General features: G+C 54.5%; 2 protein-coding genes across 2 annotated transcripts; both read left to right on the top strand.

Moving 5' to 3' along the window:
- Window positions 1-2,559: 2,559 nt before the first annotated feature.
- Window positions 2,560-3,537, top strand: LOC311186146 (vomeronasal type-1 receptor 4-like; the record flags this gene model as incomplete). Its single annotated transcript, XM_084257032.1, has 1 exon — window positions 2,560-3,537. One exon carries the CDS (start codon window positions 2,560-2,562, stop codon window positions 3,535-3,537), a length of 978 nt encoding a protein of 325 aa, XP_084113158.1.
- An 11,587-nt stretch (window positions 3,538-15,124) lies between these two features.
- Window positions 15,125-16,102, top strand: LOC311186145 (vomeronasal type-1 receptor 4-like; the record flags this gene model as incomplete). Its single annotated transcript, XM_084257031.1, has 1 exon — window positions 15,125-16,102. The coding sequence occupies one exon, from the start codon at window positions 15,125-15,127 to the stop codon at window positions 16,100-16,102; it is 978 nt and encodes a 325-aa protein (XP_084113157.1).
- Between the last annotated feature and the right edge of the window lie 673 nt (window positions 16,103-16,775).

The raw sequence follows: 16,775 nt of genomic DNA, 5'->3' as shown, positions 1-16,775 counted from the left end.
AAAACCCTTTGTACGTTAGTCGGGGACCAGGGGATGGCAAGCTCCACATGTGGCCTCCGGTCCCTGCCCGTCCCCTGTGCACGGGTTCCTTGGCCCTCACCCTATTCAAAGGCTATCAGGCCATCCCCCCGAGGACGGGGCTGGCAGCAAGTGGTCTTCCAGCCGCAGGGCGCGCGCCTGAGGCCTGGGGCTTCCAGGCTCCCCTTGAGCAGCAGTCCTTCTCATGCGTGTGAACCTCTGGTCTTCTCGCAGCTGCTGCCATGATTCCAATAAATATGCATTGGGCTGCGCGTCTATTTTAGTGCCATCTACCCCTGCTCTTATTAAATCCATCCACATTTGTTTACGGGTGACTTTTATAGGTTCTGTGATGCCAAGAGGCCTCCTTGCCCTCCTTGGCATTCCTTTTGACCTTTCTGAAACTACCCGTATTCCTTTCTGAGAGCGCCGGCTCTCAACTTCTCCCAAGCTGGCTATCATTGTGGTGACGTCATGTATCTGACGTCCCACATAGGGTGCTAGTACTGCCATGAGGGATCCAAATGTAGATGAGGGGGCATTCTTTAATACCAAGTCTCTCGTTCCTGCTGTGAAACGCTCATCGTCAGGACCCTGCATATTCACATTAAACATGGCCTGCCGCATCCCCAATTCCCGAAGTACCTGCACCAGCTCGGCGTCCGTCTGCCATCCACTTACTGTCTCCGGCACGTCTCCCGCATCAGCCCAGACTGTCACTGTCCGTATGGCAGCCATTATCCACTCCAGGAGGGTGGGGTCGCCCTGGCCATACCGCCGGCTGTTCCGCAGCCTCTGTCGCAAGGATGGGTGTGAAGTCACGGAGGCCAGTCTCTCCATCTCTTGCGCTGTGCAAATAATCCCCTCCACCCCCAGGTCCCATAAACGTAGCAGCCAGGCTGCCAAGGGTTCCCCCGGTTTCTGGCGGAACTGTTTGCCCAAGTCCACCCGTTCCGCCTGGGTGTAAGGTCGGTAGGTAGTAAATTCCGTCATCTGTGGTGGTCCCGCAGCCAGACCCCCTGGGGCCATGGGTCGCTGCCGCTTCATTTTCTGAGTCACTCCCGGGCGGGCCCGGAGCATGGGCCCAGCCTCCTCCTCCTCTCCAGAGGAGTCCGGCATCTCCGGGGTGGCGGGTTGGTTTACCACGGCCGGTTGGGACTCAGACAAAGGTTTAGCCTCCCTCTCCTCCTCTCCTGAGCAGGGGTCTGGCATCTCTGGAGTCGCAGGCTGGTTTGCCACCACCGGCTGTGATTCGGGCAAAGGGCCAGCCTCCCTCTCCTTCCTTCCTGAGACGGAGTCTGGCATCTCCGGAGGGGTGGGTCGGTTTCTCCGAACTTCTTCCTCCAGAATCCTCAAATGTTGTTGCTGGATCCGCATCTCTTCTCGCATCTCTCCCCGCATCTCATCCAGTACTTGCTGGATCCTAGATTGCTCTTTCCGCCTGGACTCTCGCAGAGCTGTGAGAAACACCCATCCCACGGCTCCTGCCGCCTCGCGGGCCCTGCGTCCACTCAGGGTTTCTTCTGTTTCATACAGGGCCTGTTCCAACTGCCCTGGGGATCCATCTACCTCTGGACATTCCTGGGGAGGTGCCCACTGGGCGAGGAGGTCGGCCACCGGGTACCATCTGCTCGTGGCCGGCCATCCAGGGATCCCTCTCCATATTTCAAAGGGTTTCCTCTGCGTAGAGCTGTCCTGCCTCGAACCGTCCTGCTGTCTACGCCAGTTGTAAAGCAACCAACCCATTCTGAGCAGGTTTATGAACGGTTCTAGCAGCCACATGCTCTTCGCCGTGGTTTGTAGTCGCTCCAACACTCCTCCGTACACTCCACTCCTCCACCGTTAACACCGCACTACCACCACACCGCACTCTGCTGCACCACCCTTATAAATCAGTCTCTTAGCTCAGGTGGACCCACTTCAGGTGCCCGCCATCAGGCATGCACCCAGGATCACAGGGCTCCCTCATCTATCCTGATGGCGGAAGGGCAGAAAAGCCTGATACCTTGTACCTTACACTACACTGTGCCACCTCATTTACAGGGTGAACACGCTCCCCTAGGTGAGGTTCTGCCTATCACCCCTGATGCCTCAGGTGGGTAGGTGGGAGCCCAGATTGGTTGTCCAGGTGGGAAGGGCACTGTGGCAAGAGGCTACACTTTTCTTTGCAGGGTTCATTCTCTGCTAGTTTGGTAGGCCCACCTCTAGTTGAAAGAGTCCCTTCATTCCCTTCTGCCTCTGTCGGCAAGGCTGTGCCCTCTTGTCTGCCTGGCAGGGGCTGGTCTGAGCGCCTCAGCACACCAGAGACCCGCCTGTCCACATGTAGACCCACAGCAGGTGGCTCTGCAGGGGCAGCAGGCTCCTGAGCTCATGGACCCACACTGCTGGGCCTTGAGAAATTGATGAGAAACAGGAGTCAATAAGAAAAAGGATACTGGATAGGACACTGGGGTCAGTGATGTGCTCCCCCAGCTCAGCTCCTTTGGCGACACGACAGTGGCTGCCTTTGCAGGGACCGATAGCGGAGATTGTTGCACAAGGATGAGGAACGAGGACGCCAGCAGAGCCTGCACCCCCTTCAGCACCGTTGAGGCGCTCTCCAAGTCCTTCCAGAAGCACCACAATCAAACCACAGGAGAACTGACCATACAGATTACTTTTCTTTTATTGATGGGGGTGGGGACCCTAGCTAATGTCCTCCTCTTCTTGCAAAACGTCTCCCCAATCATTTCAGGATGCAGGCAGAAGCTCCCCAACACGATTCTCTCCCACATGGCCGTGGCTAACGTCTTCGTTCTTCTTTCCATTGGGATCACAAACACAATGGCAGCTTTCCTGTCCAGGCGGCCCCTGTCCTCTCTTGGGTGTAAGATTTTAGGCTTTATTCAAAGGACGGCCCGGAGCACCACACTGTGCTCCACCTGCCTCCTGACCACCTCCCAGCTCTTCACTCTCAGTCCTGGAAGACTGGGGTGGACGGTGCTCCCGGAAGTGTTCCCCAAGGCCCTGGGTCCTTCCTGCAGCACCTGCTGGCTGCTCGGTGTCCTCATCAATGCCTACATTCCTGTGAAAGTCACTGGTCCACAGAGCGTAGGCAATGGCTCCGAGCCCTGGGGGTCCTGGTTCTGCTCTGCCTCAGGCTCCAGCGCTGCTGCTGTGGTCCTGTGGTTGGTGCCGGACGCCATCTTCATCGGCCTCATGGGCTGGGCCAGCGTCTCCATGGCCCTCCTCCTGCACAGACACCAGCAGAGGGTGCTGCACCTCCGCACCCCAAGGTCCGCTCGGGGGTGCCCCCCTGAGACCAGAGCCACTCGCACCGTCCTGATGGTCATGGTCATGTTTGTCAGCTTCTACCTGCTGAATTCTAGCATTGTGTTCTACATGACAATCTTCTTGGACACCCCTCTGTTGCTGACACAGGTCTCCAATGTCCTGGTGTCATGTTTCCCTGCTCTCTGCCCCTTCCTGGTGATCCTCAGGGACCCAAGAATGCCTATGTTTTGTCCTCGGTTTTTCTGAGCCCGCATGAGTGCCTCCCTCACTCCTGATTCCCCACACAGTGGAAGATGAGAAGCCATGTTGATTCAGCCTCCCCACTCTGAGAAGGTGAACTATCACGATGTGCTCTGTGTCCAACGTGCAGGAAGGGATGTGACAGCAGACCACCAGGGTCCCTCCAAAACCCTCATCGGCCGTGGTGGATGCCTTGTTGGGGGAAGGGGTGCCGTGAGGGTGGTCTTCAGTGGGCAGCAGTCTGCACGGTCGCCAGGAATGACACGACTTGCTGTGTTTGTGCCTCTTCAACTCTTGTTCCATGCAAACCTGCACTTTAGAGGGGACACCACTCCCAGAATTTTGAAAGATCTTGACAAGTCTTCTCTGAGAGACACAGATGTGCTTTGTGATGAGGGAGCCAACCAGGTCATGGGCCCTGGCCCAGAGAGCTTATTTCTGGGCTCCTCTGGGTCACGCACATGACTAGGACAACAGCTCTCTGCATCCTTGTCATTGGGGTCAGTGGGGGATGTTGCCAATTCACAGTCCTTCTTCCCAATGTACGTCCCATCACACAGGCCCATTAAGTTCTGGTCTATGCTGAAAGCATCCCTTAACGTTTTATTTCAAGAGCAATCATGAATATTGTTCTTGGAAATTATAAACAGGGGTTACAAAGCCATAAAGAGATGAGGAAGATAGGGCCTCCCTGGTGGTGCAAGGGGTTAAGCACCGCACTATGAAGCGATCCACAGCCTCAGCAGCACGAGTTTGATCCCTGGCCAGCCTGGGAGCAGCCCACGTGGCGCAGCAGACCTCTCCTGATTCTCCAGCAGCTCCCCTCAGCAGTGTACTTTGGTCAGTCTGCCTATTCTATTCCTGGCTCTATCTCTGGTGAATCCTCTCATCCCTCGCATCTCTGCGGTGTGCAGAAGCCTCTGTCTCCTATCTGAACTTGGTGAACAGTGCTGGGGGAGATTCGGGGAATTTAAGCCTTGGAAATGGCCAGCGAGCAGCTCTCACCGCCTGGGATGTGCAGGTGCCTCCTTCTCTCTCTCCTTTGACCTAGACACTGTCTTTTTAACATGTGAAAGATATAGAAATAAAATCGCTCATGACTTCCTGCAGCTTTTGTCGTCCTCCTGTTTAACAGAGATCCCTGGAGAGTTTTGGCTGCAGGCGCCAGGAGCGCATCTCCCCACAGGCTGTGGATGCGCAGGTCGCACCCAATCCTCACGTCTCCCCACAGCCGGTTCTGCTGGGCTTCCAGTCATCCAGTTTCTCGGTCACGCACTATTTTATTTCCTTATTGCATGGTCTGGCTGTTTCATTGTGGTAACGGCTGATATTGTATTTGGATTGGAGTTTGCTGGACTCAGTTCACACTTTCTTTTATAGCCGGAAACGGTGCAGCTCCCACTTTTAAGTGTCTGGGTGTGTGAGGATGGGTGAGCAAGCACAGGTCAAACTGCCCGCAGGAACCCCTCCCTTCTCGCCTGGTTTATCTACTGTTGGGGACAGCATCAGCCTCCTGTCACCCTGCAGGAAGCTCCTGAGCTGAGACTGGGGCCCTGCAGGGGAGTCTGTGTGTGCTGGGGGCAGGACTGTGGGGCCCAGGGTCCTTCCAGTGAACTGTCACCCCGCCTGGGCCAGTGGACGCCCCGCCCACTGTTTATCCAGGGCCCCTCAAGACCTGCCCTCTGACTGGGGTCCTGACCTGGTTTCTGAAACCATCAGGTCATCTGTCAGGAAGGAGGGGGGGGCATTAACAATTTTCCTTGGAGTGTCTGATTTGGGAAAAGAACAGGTGGAAAAACAGACAGAACAGAATGATGTGACTGCGATCACAGGAGGTGACCATCTTTCCATGAGCAGCTGTCATGGATGGACCCGTCTCAGGGTGGACTCACATATTCCTATTTATTTTGACTTACGAGGTTACTTTTTGCATACTATGCACCTGGGAAGATGGTAAGACCCCGGCATATACAATGCATGGATAAAACTGGAAATTAGGTGCTCAGTACAAAACGTCAGGTGGAGAGAAACACCGTATGATTTCACCTTACGTGGAGTGCGAGCACATACATGGGCTAAATAACTGAAAACATCCCCTCAGACAACAAATACACAATAGTGGCCACCAGAAGGGAAGCGGGCGCGGAGAAGCAGAGCACTGACACAGCATGACGGGACACACGAATTCTGTGAGGATGATGCAGGGGTTTATGCCCAGCCCTCCACAGTGTGTAAACCAACACTGCACGGATGGGACACGCGGGTACAGGAAATGGTTAGGAAATGGGTGACTGTCGAAGCTGAGGCTGCTCCTAACAGCTCAGGAGCAGAGCCTTCCCTGTCTGGAACCCCTGAGGCTCATCAGGAAGGAGCACAGTGTGGGAAAACAGGACAGCAGGAGGTTGGACACCTGCATCACCCACAGGCGGGTGTCTCTGAAGGCAGACATGTAAAAGGTGAGCATAGAATTCAGCAGGTAGAAGCTGACGAAGTTGACCATCAGCCTGAGGTGGTGCGGGTGGCCCTGGTCTCCAGGGGGCACCCCTGGCCAGCCCTGGGGGTGTTGGGGATGCTACACCCTCTGCTTGTGTATGCATAGGAGGAGGGCCATGGAGACGTTGGCCCATCCCATGAGGCCGATGAGACGGCATCCGGCACCAAACACAGGACCACGATGGCGGCATTGTGGCCTGAGGACAAGCAGAACCAACTCCCGTGGGGCTCGGAGCCATTGCTCATGCACCCTGGACCACTGAATGGGACAGGGATTTAGACATTGATGAACGCACTGAGCAGCCAGCAGGTGCAGCAGGAAGGACGCAGGGACATGGGGAGTCCTCCAGGGCAGCCATCAGGTACGGGATCCCGGCAGAGGGGAGAACCAAGACGTTCCCCTCAGCAAGAAAACTGCCGTGTCCCTGTCACGTGACAACAGCAAGGTGGAAAGCAAAGCAAGAGTCGACATCAGCCCATCCGCACAATGCACCCACCCGGGAGATGGAAACTTCGGGGGTGTGAGGAGTTTAATATCATCGCAATTTAATTCATGACCCACTTGGGAGACAACACGGCGGGTTCCCTTCTTAACACCCCACGCACTGGGGCTGAGAACACGAGCATGCTCTTCGCCTTGTGCCCCCATCTGTAGAAGGGGCTGAGCAGAGAAGCCATGGGTGGGGGAGGTCCGGCCTCTGTAGACTCAGCTCCTGTCATTATCCCGGAGGGGCTGTGGGCCCTGGGGGTTTGTGTCCTGCTAGGGCCCTCCTTTTCATTAATTTAATTAATTTCTTTGTTGCGATGTTTGGGGCCAGGTGGAGGCCTTGGGGTCATCTAGAAGCACAGCCCATCCACTTGTAGTCCTGCCCACAGGCAGGGGTGGCAGCGCCCTGGGGCTGTCTTGCCATGTGGGGGCTGGGGAGGACACAGCGCCCCCGGTGGGTGAGCCCCGAGAGCCAAAGAAGGAAACCAAAGAAGCCAAAAAACCAGAATGAAATAGAACATGAATTATTAAAACCCTGAAACTGAAGGACATCAAAGACTAACCCTGTACCTCCAGTGTCACATAAGCAGTATTTCTCCTCACAACATCTCTAAACCAAATTCAAGAGCACATGACAGACCAGGCACCGGCCCCGAGCGGGTGCAAGAATGTTCCACACGCTCAGGTCAACGTCAGGGACCCGCACGGTGACAGAATGCAATAAACACACGCACGTGTGAGCACAGCGACCTTTCATTAGAACTGAACATAAGCATCTTGACACACCGGGCAGAGAGGGAATATAACTCAACAGGACGGAAACCACGATGACAGGCCCTCTGGGACATACTCCATGGGGAGAAATGGAAAGTATTTCCTCCCCTATCAACGACATCCAGGGAGCGGCTCTCCCCACCCCGCAACAGGAGAGGCAGGGTGTCCCAGCTTGCACACAGGGGCCAGAGAAATGAAAGGAACCCAAGCTGAAGAGCAGTAAACAAGGGGCTCTTTGCAAAGGCGATGATTCATACACGGACACTCCTGAGTCGATCCACTTGCAGCTGGAATAATGGCCCATGGGGCAGGGAGGCGGGCACCCAGTGGGCACCAGGAATGCAGCTGCGTTTCCTCACGCTCAGGATGAAGCATCCGATGAGGAAAGAAAACCATCCCTCCGACAGCGGCATCACGGCGATCAAACACTTTGAGTCAGTGTCACGCAGGGCATGAGAGTGGACGCCAGGAACCCGCGGGCTCGGCTGAAAGACATGGCGTGAGACCCACGAGCAGAAGACGCCCAGGCACACGGGTCAGAAAGTTCCAGACTGTGGACATGTCCTTGCTCTACCATCGCCACCCACATAAAAACGACCATCTCCTCAACAACAGCAGAAACGAACTAAAATTTGGATGAAACCACAGATCACGTCACAGGGCCGGAGGAGTCGAGGCAAACAGAACAGGGGTGCGTCTCCTTCCCGATTTCAAATTGTCCTGCAAACTGCAGCGAAACCACAGGGCACTGGCCAAGACAGACACCAGCCACGGGACGGGCAGACGGCCCGGGATAAAAGCAGGCCCGGAAGCCGACTGGCACTCAGGAAGGACCCCAGGGCGCAGAGAGAGAAGATGTCACTCAACACACGGGCCTGGGGAGGCGGAGAACACGCGGACAGTGAAGTGTACCCGCCAGCAACACCCACACCCCACACCACAGCAGCGCTGAGACTCCCTGACCCGACCCCAGACGCCCACGGCCGCAGAGGGAAGCTCAGGGACGTTGGGCTCGGGGGGAATGTGGGGGCTGAGGCCACAGACAGACATCAAAACTCACCCAATGAGCCGAAATTCAACCCAAACGCCACAAAGCAAAAGACACACAAGGCAGGGTGCGGCCCTATCCACCTGCTGAGACAACAACATGGTGCCACACAGGGACCCGCAGGCCACTGGGAGACACGGGGGCACTGAGTCCTGAGGAGCGTCTCAGAGGGACCCAGCCAGGCCTATGCCCTCCCCTCCGCCCCAATTCTCAAGAGCCTGAGGGCTGGGGCAGTTATAGGAACAGTGATCCCTGCCCCGCCCTCCCCACAGACACCCCGACATCACGTCACCTGCCGTCTCCCTTGGATTAAATTCCAGAGACCCTGAGATTCGGGCCCCAGGTCTTCTGGCCTGAGAACAGCCCTTTTGAAGCTCATCTGACCCACCCTAGATCCCAGTGTGTCCTCAGAACCCCATAAGTGATTATAGCCCTCCAACCCCCGGAAGCTCGGGTCCCTTGTCCCTCTCTGGATGGACCTGCCGCCCTTCCCCTGCACAATCTGCCCTGGGAATGGGACCCCAGGACGCAACGACAGGAATGAGGGGGAGAAATGACTGGACAAAGAGCAGAATCACATCTGCTTTCTTTAAATTCAGAACGAGTCAAAGCCAAAATATAAAACTCAACAGAATAAAAAAGAAACTCCACAAAAGAGTTGAACGTCTAATCCTGCATTCCACACATGGAAGCTGTGACCAGTCCCACCAGTGGGGACTTTTCCAGTTGGTTTGGGAGCGACAGACTTGCATGTCCATATTGCATTTATCATAAATTCTCACTTGAGCAGTGGCAGCCACGGAGAACACGCGAGGAGAATGGAACGACCATTTGTCACCAGGCCGGATAACCGGGGTCGGGTGTAGGGCTGGGGCTAAGTGGGACATCGCTGCACCTGACTCTCCATTCGGTTGTGCATTTACAACTTCTCTATAACAAAGTCCACTGAAAATTTCAATGTTAAAAAGAGACACATGCACTTCTATTTCAGGCTAATGAGCATGAATAACATATTGTCAAGGCAACTGAGCAGATCATATTCATTATGACAGAGGCGTTTCTACATATTTGAAAAATAAAACATTAACCGTGTAGCCACATTTGGAAAAGATCTCACTGAATTATTGAAGGCTGCTGCAGAGGCCTAAGTGGAGCTTTGGAGATGCGCTCTGGAGAAGGAACCTGAGCAACTCAGAGAGCAGACACGGTGAAATTGGGGATAGATGTAGTGATGACAACCACATCTAACTACAACGGCATCAGGTCTGCCTCAGAGGGCCAGGGCTCGTGGCCCTTCAACTGCCAGTTCCCGCAGGCTAAGATGTCCTTTAAGAGAATCAAGTGACCTTTCCAAAGTGTCAGCCATTTAATGTACTTTTCTCTAAATACTGCAAGGTAGGTTGGGTATTTTACCTGTGGGGGACAGAGGACCTGGCAGAGAGCACACACACCTGAGTGTCATCCCACAATCACTTGGCCAGCACACCGTGAGGGAGCAGCCTGAGGTCACAACCCCAGCACCATGACGTGCAGGGTACAATCCACAAGATGGTGTGTAAACAGGAGAAACATACATCTCAGCGAGAAGAGGCCATTCTGAGAAGGTTACTGCAGGGTGTGCTCCATGAGATGATCACACACCTGAGCCTGCACTCCATGGCAGCTCGGGAGTGATGGGAATGGTCAGGTGGGGATTTTCTCTTCCGTGGTCAGCAGCAGCGTCTGCGTCTCCTCATCATATAAACACTTGTCCAGACCAGAAAACGGAGTAACTTTTCTGACTGTACACATGACTGTTAGCCTCGCTGAATCCCATGTCTCCTTCCCCACTTTATACCAGGACAGGTGTATTAGGAAAGGACAAAGAAAAAGGCACCTGCATGGTGAAGGACAGTAGCCCTTCCTGTTTTGCTGCTTTCTCTCTCTTCATCCCTATGAACAACTGGGGGACTCATGCTAAATGTAAAGAGAGGGCTTGACAGTTTCCCAGAGGGTGCAATTCTGCAGAGAAGGGGGACGTGGTCCAGCGGACACTCAGCTGTCCAGTGAGTGGCTGTGAGACCCACTCGCTGCTGGGCAAGGCTGACGCCACTCTCAGGCTGACCCTCTGGGCTGGTGGGGCCCAACCTTACAGAGCCCCTCCGCACTCAGAGCCTGGCTGACAACTTTACACACAACCAAAGTCACAGTCGGGTTTCTGCAGACCATTGTTTCTAGCTGAGGAGTCGGTGGCCATTTCCAGAGCCATTTCCCATCATTGTGATGGGAGGAGGGGGTGCTGACCCGTAACTAGTGGGCAGAGGACACTCCATGACATGTATTCTTTGAGCCGGTGACTTCAGAGATCCGAGTGGCGCGTCTCCACTACAGCCTGGGTGCCCTGGACCCGTGGCACCCGGGGTGGGGCTCTGGCAGCTCGTGGAGGGAGAAGGGACAAGGTCATGGCAGACCCCACAGGGAGCAGGGAGGGGACACACCCAGCAGAGGGAAGAACCACCCCGCCTCCACATCCCCGGGGCTGAGCCCCATCACGGGTCCATCCACACCTGCTTGTAAACTGCTTCCCTTTAGCCCCACCTGCCCGACAGCTTTCCCGCTCTTGAGACAGTGATGTCTCCCAAGCAGGGAATGGAGGACACTCGCCCAGAGTCTCCATTTTGCAGTTGGGATGCTTCAGCATCACACAAGCACAAGGCATCAGCGTGCCTACGTATTTTGCCCAGTCTCAAGGTTTCAGCTTCTCGTTGCTGATGAGAACAGCTGCGAGGTCTTCACAGCACCTGGAAGTGTTTATGCACATTGTGGCGTGTACACCACTCTGGGGCTCACACCATCCTCATGGGCCCCTCCTGGCCCTGGACAGCACCATGTTCTCTCTCCACCTCTGCGCGCCTGATGCTTTCAGAGGCCTCTGATATGTGCGGTCAGGCAGGGTCTGTCCCCGAGACTGGGCTGTCTCAGGAAGGACAAGGCCCCCAGGTTCACCCATCAGGTTGACAGGGCAGGATTTTCTCCCTTTTTCATGACTGAATAATATTCCACCCCAGAGTCCGCTAACACCCCTGAATCTTCACTGACCTTGTCACCTTCTCCCATCTTTATGCTGGTCACACTCCCACCAACACCTGCCAGAGTTGCCCCCCTCATGTTAATTGTCATTGGCGACCATGATGAAAGTCCTACAGCTCAGGGTGTTTCCCGTGACCCTGACGTCCTTCACCCCTGGAGATGCTGCTATCCCTCCCCATAAAGGGCACTTAGGGCCATCGAGCATGGGGCTGCAGTGGGGAAGTTCCCACTTAGTCTCAACTTGAACGTCGCTCTGAGCTGCCTCAGGCCAGCCTAACCCCTCTGAGGATTACTGGGTCTCTCTGGGGTCATGGGCAGGCGTGACCCGGTTTGGATTAGGAGCTGGACCAAAAAGACTCGAAGTTTTTCTTTCCGAGATCCTGAGTAGCATTTAACCAAGACCCCCTCGCAATAAAAGTCTCACCTGCCATCCTCATCCTCTCTAGGATACAGGACTCGGAGCCAAAGGTCACAAGAGGAATTTAATCCAAGGGAGACGCCAGATCCCAGGGACAGCTTCAGTTTGCACCAACACCGCGTCAGCCTGAGCTGGACACGCCGGGACTGTGGGGACGGCCATCGGGACGTGTGTGTCCCCGTCCGGGGACGGGTGTGAAGGACCCTGCACAGCCTTGATGCTCATTCCCCCTTGATTACACTTTGATTCTGAACTTTTTCCTCCCGCAGGGAACATGGGAAACTTTCTGTGCTCAGCTGCTCATTAGGTCACCCCAGTAATTGCCCAGAGCTGTCCCCTGTGAGCTGAGGTGACTGACAGTGAGGGACTGGGGTGAGACCCCCCGGATCCTCTCAGACTCTCCACGCAGACAGTGTGTCTGCGGCAGGTGACGTGATGACAGGGTGTCTGTGGGGAGGGCAGGGCAGGGATCACTGTCTCTATAACAGGCTAGGCCTGCTGAGCTCTCCCTGCACAGTGCTGGGAGGGCGCCTGGCCAGGTGAGTGCTCCCCTGCGCCCTTTTGGGGTCTCCGGGAGGGGGGAAGGCTCCGCCTGGGGTTGTGCAGGACTCAGCAGGCTGGAGCTGGATTCACTCCAAGTGTTTGCTCTGTTGATATTCACGTGAACGGGGCAGTTTCTTCCTTTCTCCTTCAGATGTTTCAGGGGGGGAAAGTGATTATTTGTGTTCCCGTCACAGCTGCCAACTGGCTTCATTGATTCCAGCAGTTTTCTGGTGACTCTTTGGATATTTCTCTATCAAACCATCCCATCCTTTTAGTTTTGCTTTATCGATTGGCTGTCCCGTGTCTCTTAGTCTTGCCCGCACCCAGCTGGCACCCTGTGTTCTGGGGCACGAGGGAGTCCTGTCCCATGGTGGGCATTAGAGCAGGTGCGTGGAGCCTCTCCGCTGAGCAGCCCCTGGAATGCGGGTGCTCACCATGTTGAGTTACGTTCCTCTTATGCCCAGTCTCTGGGGCTGCTGTTTCTTCGATCACGAGAGGAGGCTGGGACTGGGACAGCCTTTTCTGCCTGTCCTAAGACGACCGTGCGGCTTCCGAGCATTAGTACCCGGGCACCTCTGCTGGCCGGCGTGTGCTGAGTGCTTGTGTCTCAAGCATGGACCCCGCTGGGTCAGGGTGCTAAATCCTTTTAACATGCCCATGAGGGTGTGTCCTCGTGTCTGTGAGCGTGTTGCCCGTCTCCCCACCAGATGCTGGACACGGTTGGCTCCTCCTGTGTGTCCCAACCAGGTTTCGCATCAAGGTAAAGCTGGCTTCAAACACCAGCTTGGAAGTTTTGCTCTTTCTCTGTATGTTGTAAGAGTTGCAGGAAGTGTTAATTATTTATGTTTTGCAAGAACCTGGATTCTCTGCATTCAGAGGTTTGTGATGAGTGATTGAATCTCTTCACTTTATCAGCTGTTTCGATTTCCTCTGTCTTCCTGAAGAGTCTGGTGTGTCGTGGGTTTCTAGAATGTGTCCACGTCCTGTCGGCTGTGCTGCTCCTGGCTGGTCCCCTTCAAGGTGGTGTCTTAGGATTCTGTTTTTCTGCAGAGCGAGGGCGGTGCCCCTTTCACTTCTGGCTGCATTTCTTTGCATCTCCTCTCTTGTTATTCTCGGGAGAGATCTGTCCACGTTTCTTGCTCTTTTTGAAGTCCCAGACCCCAGTTTACCTGTTGCATTTCCATGTTGTCCTCACCTCTACTTCACTCATTTCTGTGCATGTTTTCCTCTCGCTCCCTTTTGCTTCCTCTGGGCTTAGTTTTTTCTCCTCTCTCTATCCTTGAAATATTTTTTATTTTGAACTTTAAAAATGTGCTACCCTGTGCATTTATTGCTGCAAACTTTCCTTCCACAATGGCTTTGGCTTCATCCCAGAAGCCTGTGGAGCACCTTCGAGGGCATCCTCCTTTTCCCAAGGCTTACTCTAAAGTTCTTTATTGCCCCTTGCTGACCTCTGTACTGCCTCATTTATTGAAGTTCTTTCTTTTTTAAAAAAGTTTTATTCATTTATGCATACAAGCACAGGTGTACAGGCCAGCGGTGTCTGTGGGAGGCGGTGAGAGTATTCCTCAGAGACAGAGTGGGGAACAGAACAGGCAGACTCACCGAAACACATGGCTGAGGGGAGCAGAGGGCTACAGGAGAGGTCTGCTGCACCATGTGGGTATCTCCTTGGCTGACCGAAGAATCAAACAGGTGCTACAATGGCAGCGGACAGCTTTATAGGTTGCATCTTAACCCCTTGAGGCACCAGGCAGGCCCTAGTGAAGGTCTTTTCACATTTTAACTGTGTTCGCTTAGATTCTGGTCCTGGACATCCAAGTACAGCCCCAAGGGCAGGAAGTTCTGACTGTCATGTCCTCGAACGGCCTCCTGTTCTCCTGCTCTCCTGCTCTCCACAGTCATCCCTACAGGCCTGTCCTGGTGTTCATGTGCTCGCTCTTCCATGTGACCTCCTACTTCAATGCTGCTTAGTAAGTTCTCTCTCAAACTGGTACTTTTCTGCTCCAGAATTTTGGTTATTTTTTTTCACTTCTGTCCTTGGGGAGAGCCTCCTCTGCTCGATGATTGATTCCCCAGGTCCCCGCATCACCCTCTGCGATTCTGGGGCTTTGTGAAATTCCTCATCACAGCTGTCTTGCACACTTTATCCCAGTGAGCACAGGTTCCAGGCGTCCTGGTTAGTTGCCGGGATACTCTCATCACTTTCTGACATTAATGTTTTCTCACAGTGCTGATAAGCGCCTGTGCCACGTCATTTACAGGGTGAACACGCTCCTCTAGGTGAGGTTCTGCCCATCATCCCTGATGCCTCATCAGTGGGTAGGTGGGAGCCCAGATTGGTTGCCAGGTGGGAAGGGGACTGTGGAAAGAGGCTGAACTTTCCTTTGCCAGAGTTCACTGTCCACTACTTTGGGAGGCCCATCCCTAGTTTAAAAAGTCCCTTCATTTCCCTCTGCCTCTGTCGGCAAGGCTGTGCTCCCTTGTCTGCCTGGCAGGGGCTGGTGAGCGCCTCAGCACACCAGAGACCCGCCTGTCCACATGTGGACCCACAGCAGGTGGCTCTGCAGGGGCAGCAGGCCCCTGAGCTCATGGACCCACACTGCTGGGCCTTGAGAAATTGATGAGAAACAGGAGTCAACACAAAAAAGGATACTGGATATGACACCGGGGTCAGTGATGTGCTCCCTGCCTCAGCTCCTTTGGGGACACGACGGTGGCTGCCTTTGCAGGGACCGATGGCCGAGATCGTTGCACAAGGATGAGGAACGAGGACACCAGCAGAGCCCGCACCCCCTTCAGGCCCACTGAGGCGTTCTCCAAGTCCTTCCAGAACCACCACCATCAAACCACGGGAGAACTGACCATACACATCACTTGTCTTTTATTGTTAGGGGTGGGGACCCCAGCCAACATCCTCCTCTTCTTGCAAAATGTCTCCACAATCATTTCAGGATGCAGGCAGAAGATCCGCAACACGATTCTCTCCCACATGGCTGTGGCCAATGTCTTGGTTCTTCTTTGCATTGGGATCTCAAACACAATGGCAGCTTTTGTGTTCAGGTGGCCCGTGTCCTGTCTTGGGTGTAAGTTTTTAAGCTTTATTCAAAGGACGGCCCGGAGCACCACGCTGTGCTCCACCTGCCTCCTGAGCACCTCCCAGCTCTTCACTGTCAACCCCGGAAGACTGGGGTGGACGGTGCTCCCGGAAGTGTTCCCCAAGGCCCTGGGTCCTTCCTGCAGCACCTGCTGGCTGCTCGGTGTTCTCATCAATGCCTACGTTCCTGTGAAAGTCACTGGTCCACGGAGCGTAGGCAATGGCTCCGAGCCCCGGGGGTCCTGGTTCTGCTCTGCCTCAGGCTCCAGCGCTGCTGCTGTGGTCCTGTGGTTGGTGCCAGACACCATCTTCATCGTCCTCATGGGCTGGGCCAGTGTCTCCATGGCCCTCCTCCTGCGCAGACACCAGCAGAGGGTGCGGCACCTCCACACCCCCAGGGCTGGCCGGGGGTGCCCCCCTGAGACGAGAGCCACTCGCACTGTCCTGATGCTCATGGTCATGTTTGTCAGCTTCTACCTGCTGAATTCTAGCATTGTGTTCTACATGACCATCTCCTTAGACATGCCTCTATTGCTGACACAGGTCTCCAATGTCCTGGTGTCATGTTTTCCTGCTTTCAGCCCCTTCCTGGTGATCCTCAGGGACCCAAGAATGCCTATGTTTTGTCATCGGTTTTTCTGAGCCCACAGGTGTGCCTCCCTCCCTCCTGATTCCCCAACAATGGAAGATAAGAAGCCATGTTGATTCAGCCTCCCCACTCTGAGAAGGTGAAATATCACGTTCTGCTCTGTCCAATGTGCAGGAAGGGATGTGACAGCAGACCACCAGGGTTCCTCCAAAACCTTCATTGGAAGTGGTGGATGCCTTGTTGGGGGACTGGGTGCCATGAGGTTGGTCTTCGGTGGGCACTGCATTCTGCACACTCCCCAGGAATAACACGACTTGCTGTGTTTGTGCCTCTTCAACTCTTGTTCCATTCAAACCTGCACTTTGGATGGGACACCACTCCCAGAATTTTGACAGATCTTGACAAGTCTTCTCTGAGAGACACAGATGTGCTTTGCGATGAGGGAGTCAACTAGGTCATGGGCCCTGGCCCAGAGAGCTTATTTCTGGGCTCCTCTTGGTCAACCACATGTCTAGGACAGCAGGTCTGTGCATCCTTGTCATCAGGGTCAGCGGGATGTTGCCAATTCACAGTCCTTCTTCCCAAAGTACGTCCCATCACACTGGCCCGTTAAGTTCTGGTCTATGCTGAAAGCATCCCTTAACATTGTATTTCAAGAGCAATCATGAATATTGTTCTTGGAAATTAAAAACAGAGATTACAAAACCCTAAAAAGATGAGGAAGAT

The sequence above is a fragment of the Talpa europaea genome, assembly GCF_964194135.1.
Source record: "Talpa europaea genome assembly, chromosome: 16".
NCBI classification, from domain to species: Eukaryota; Metazoa; Chordata; class Mammalia; order Eulipotyphla; family Talpidae; genus Talpa; species Talpa europaea.
This window is presented reverse-complemented; position numbering and strand designations above follow the sequence as displayed.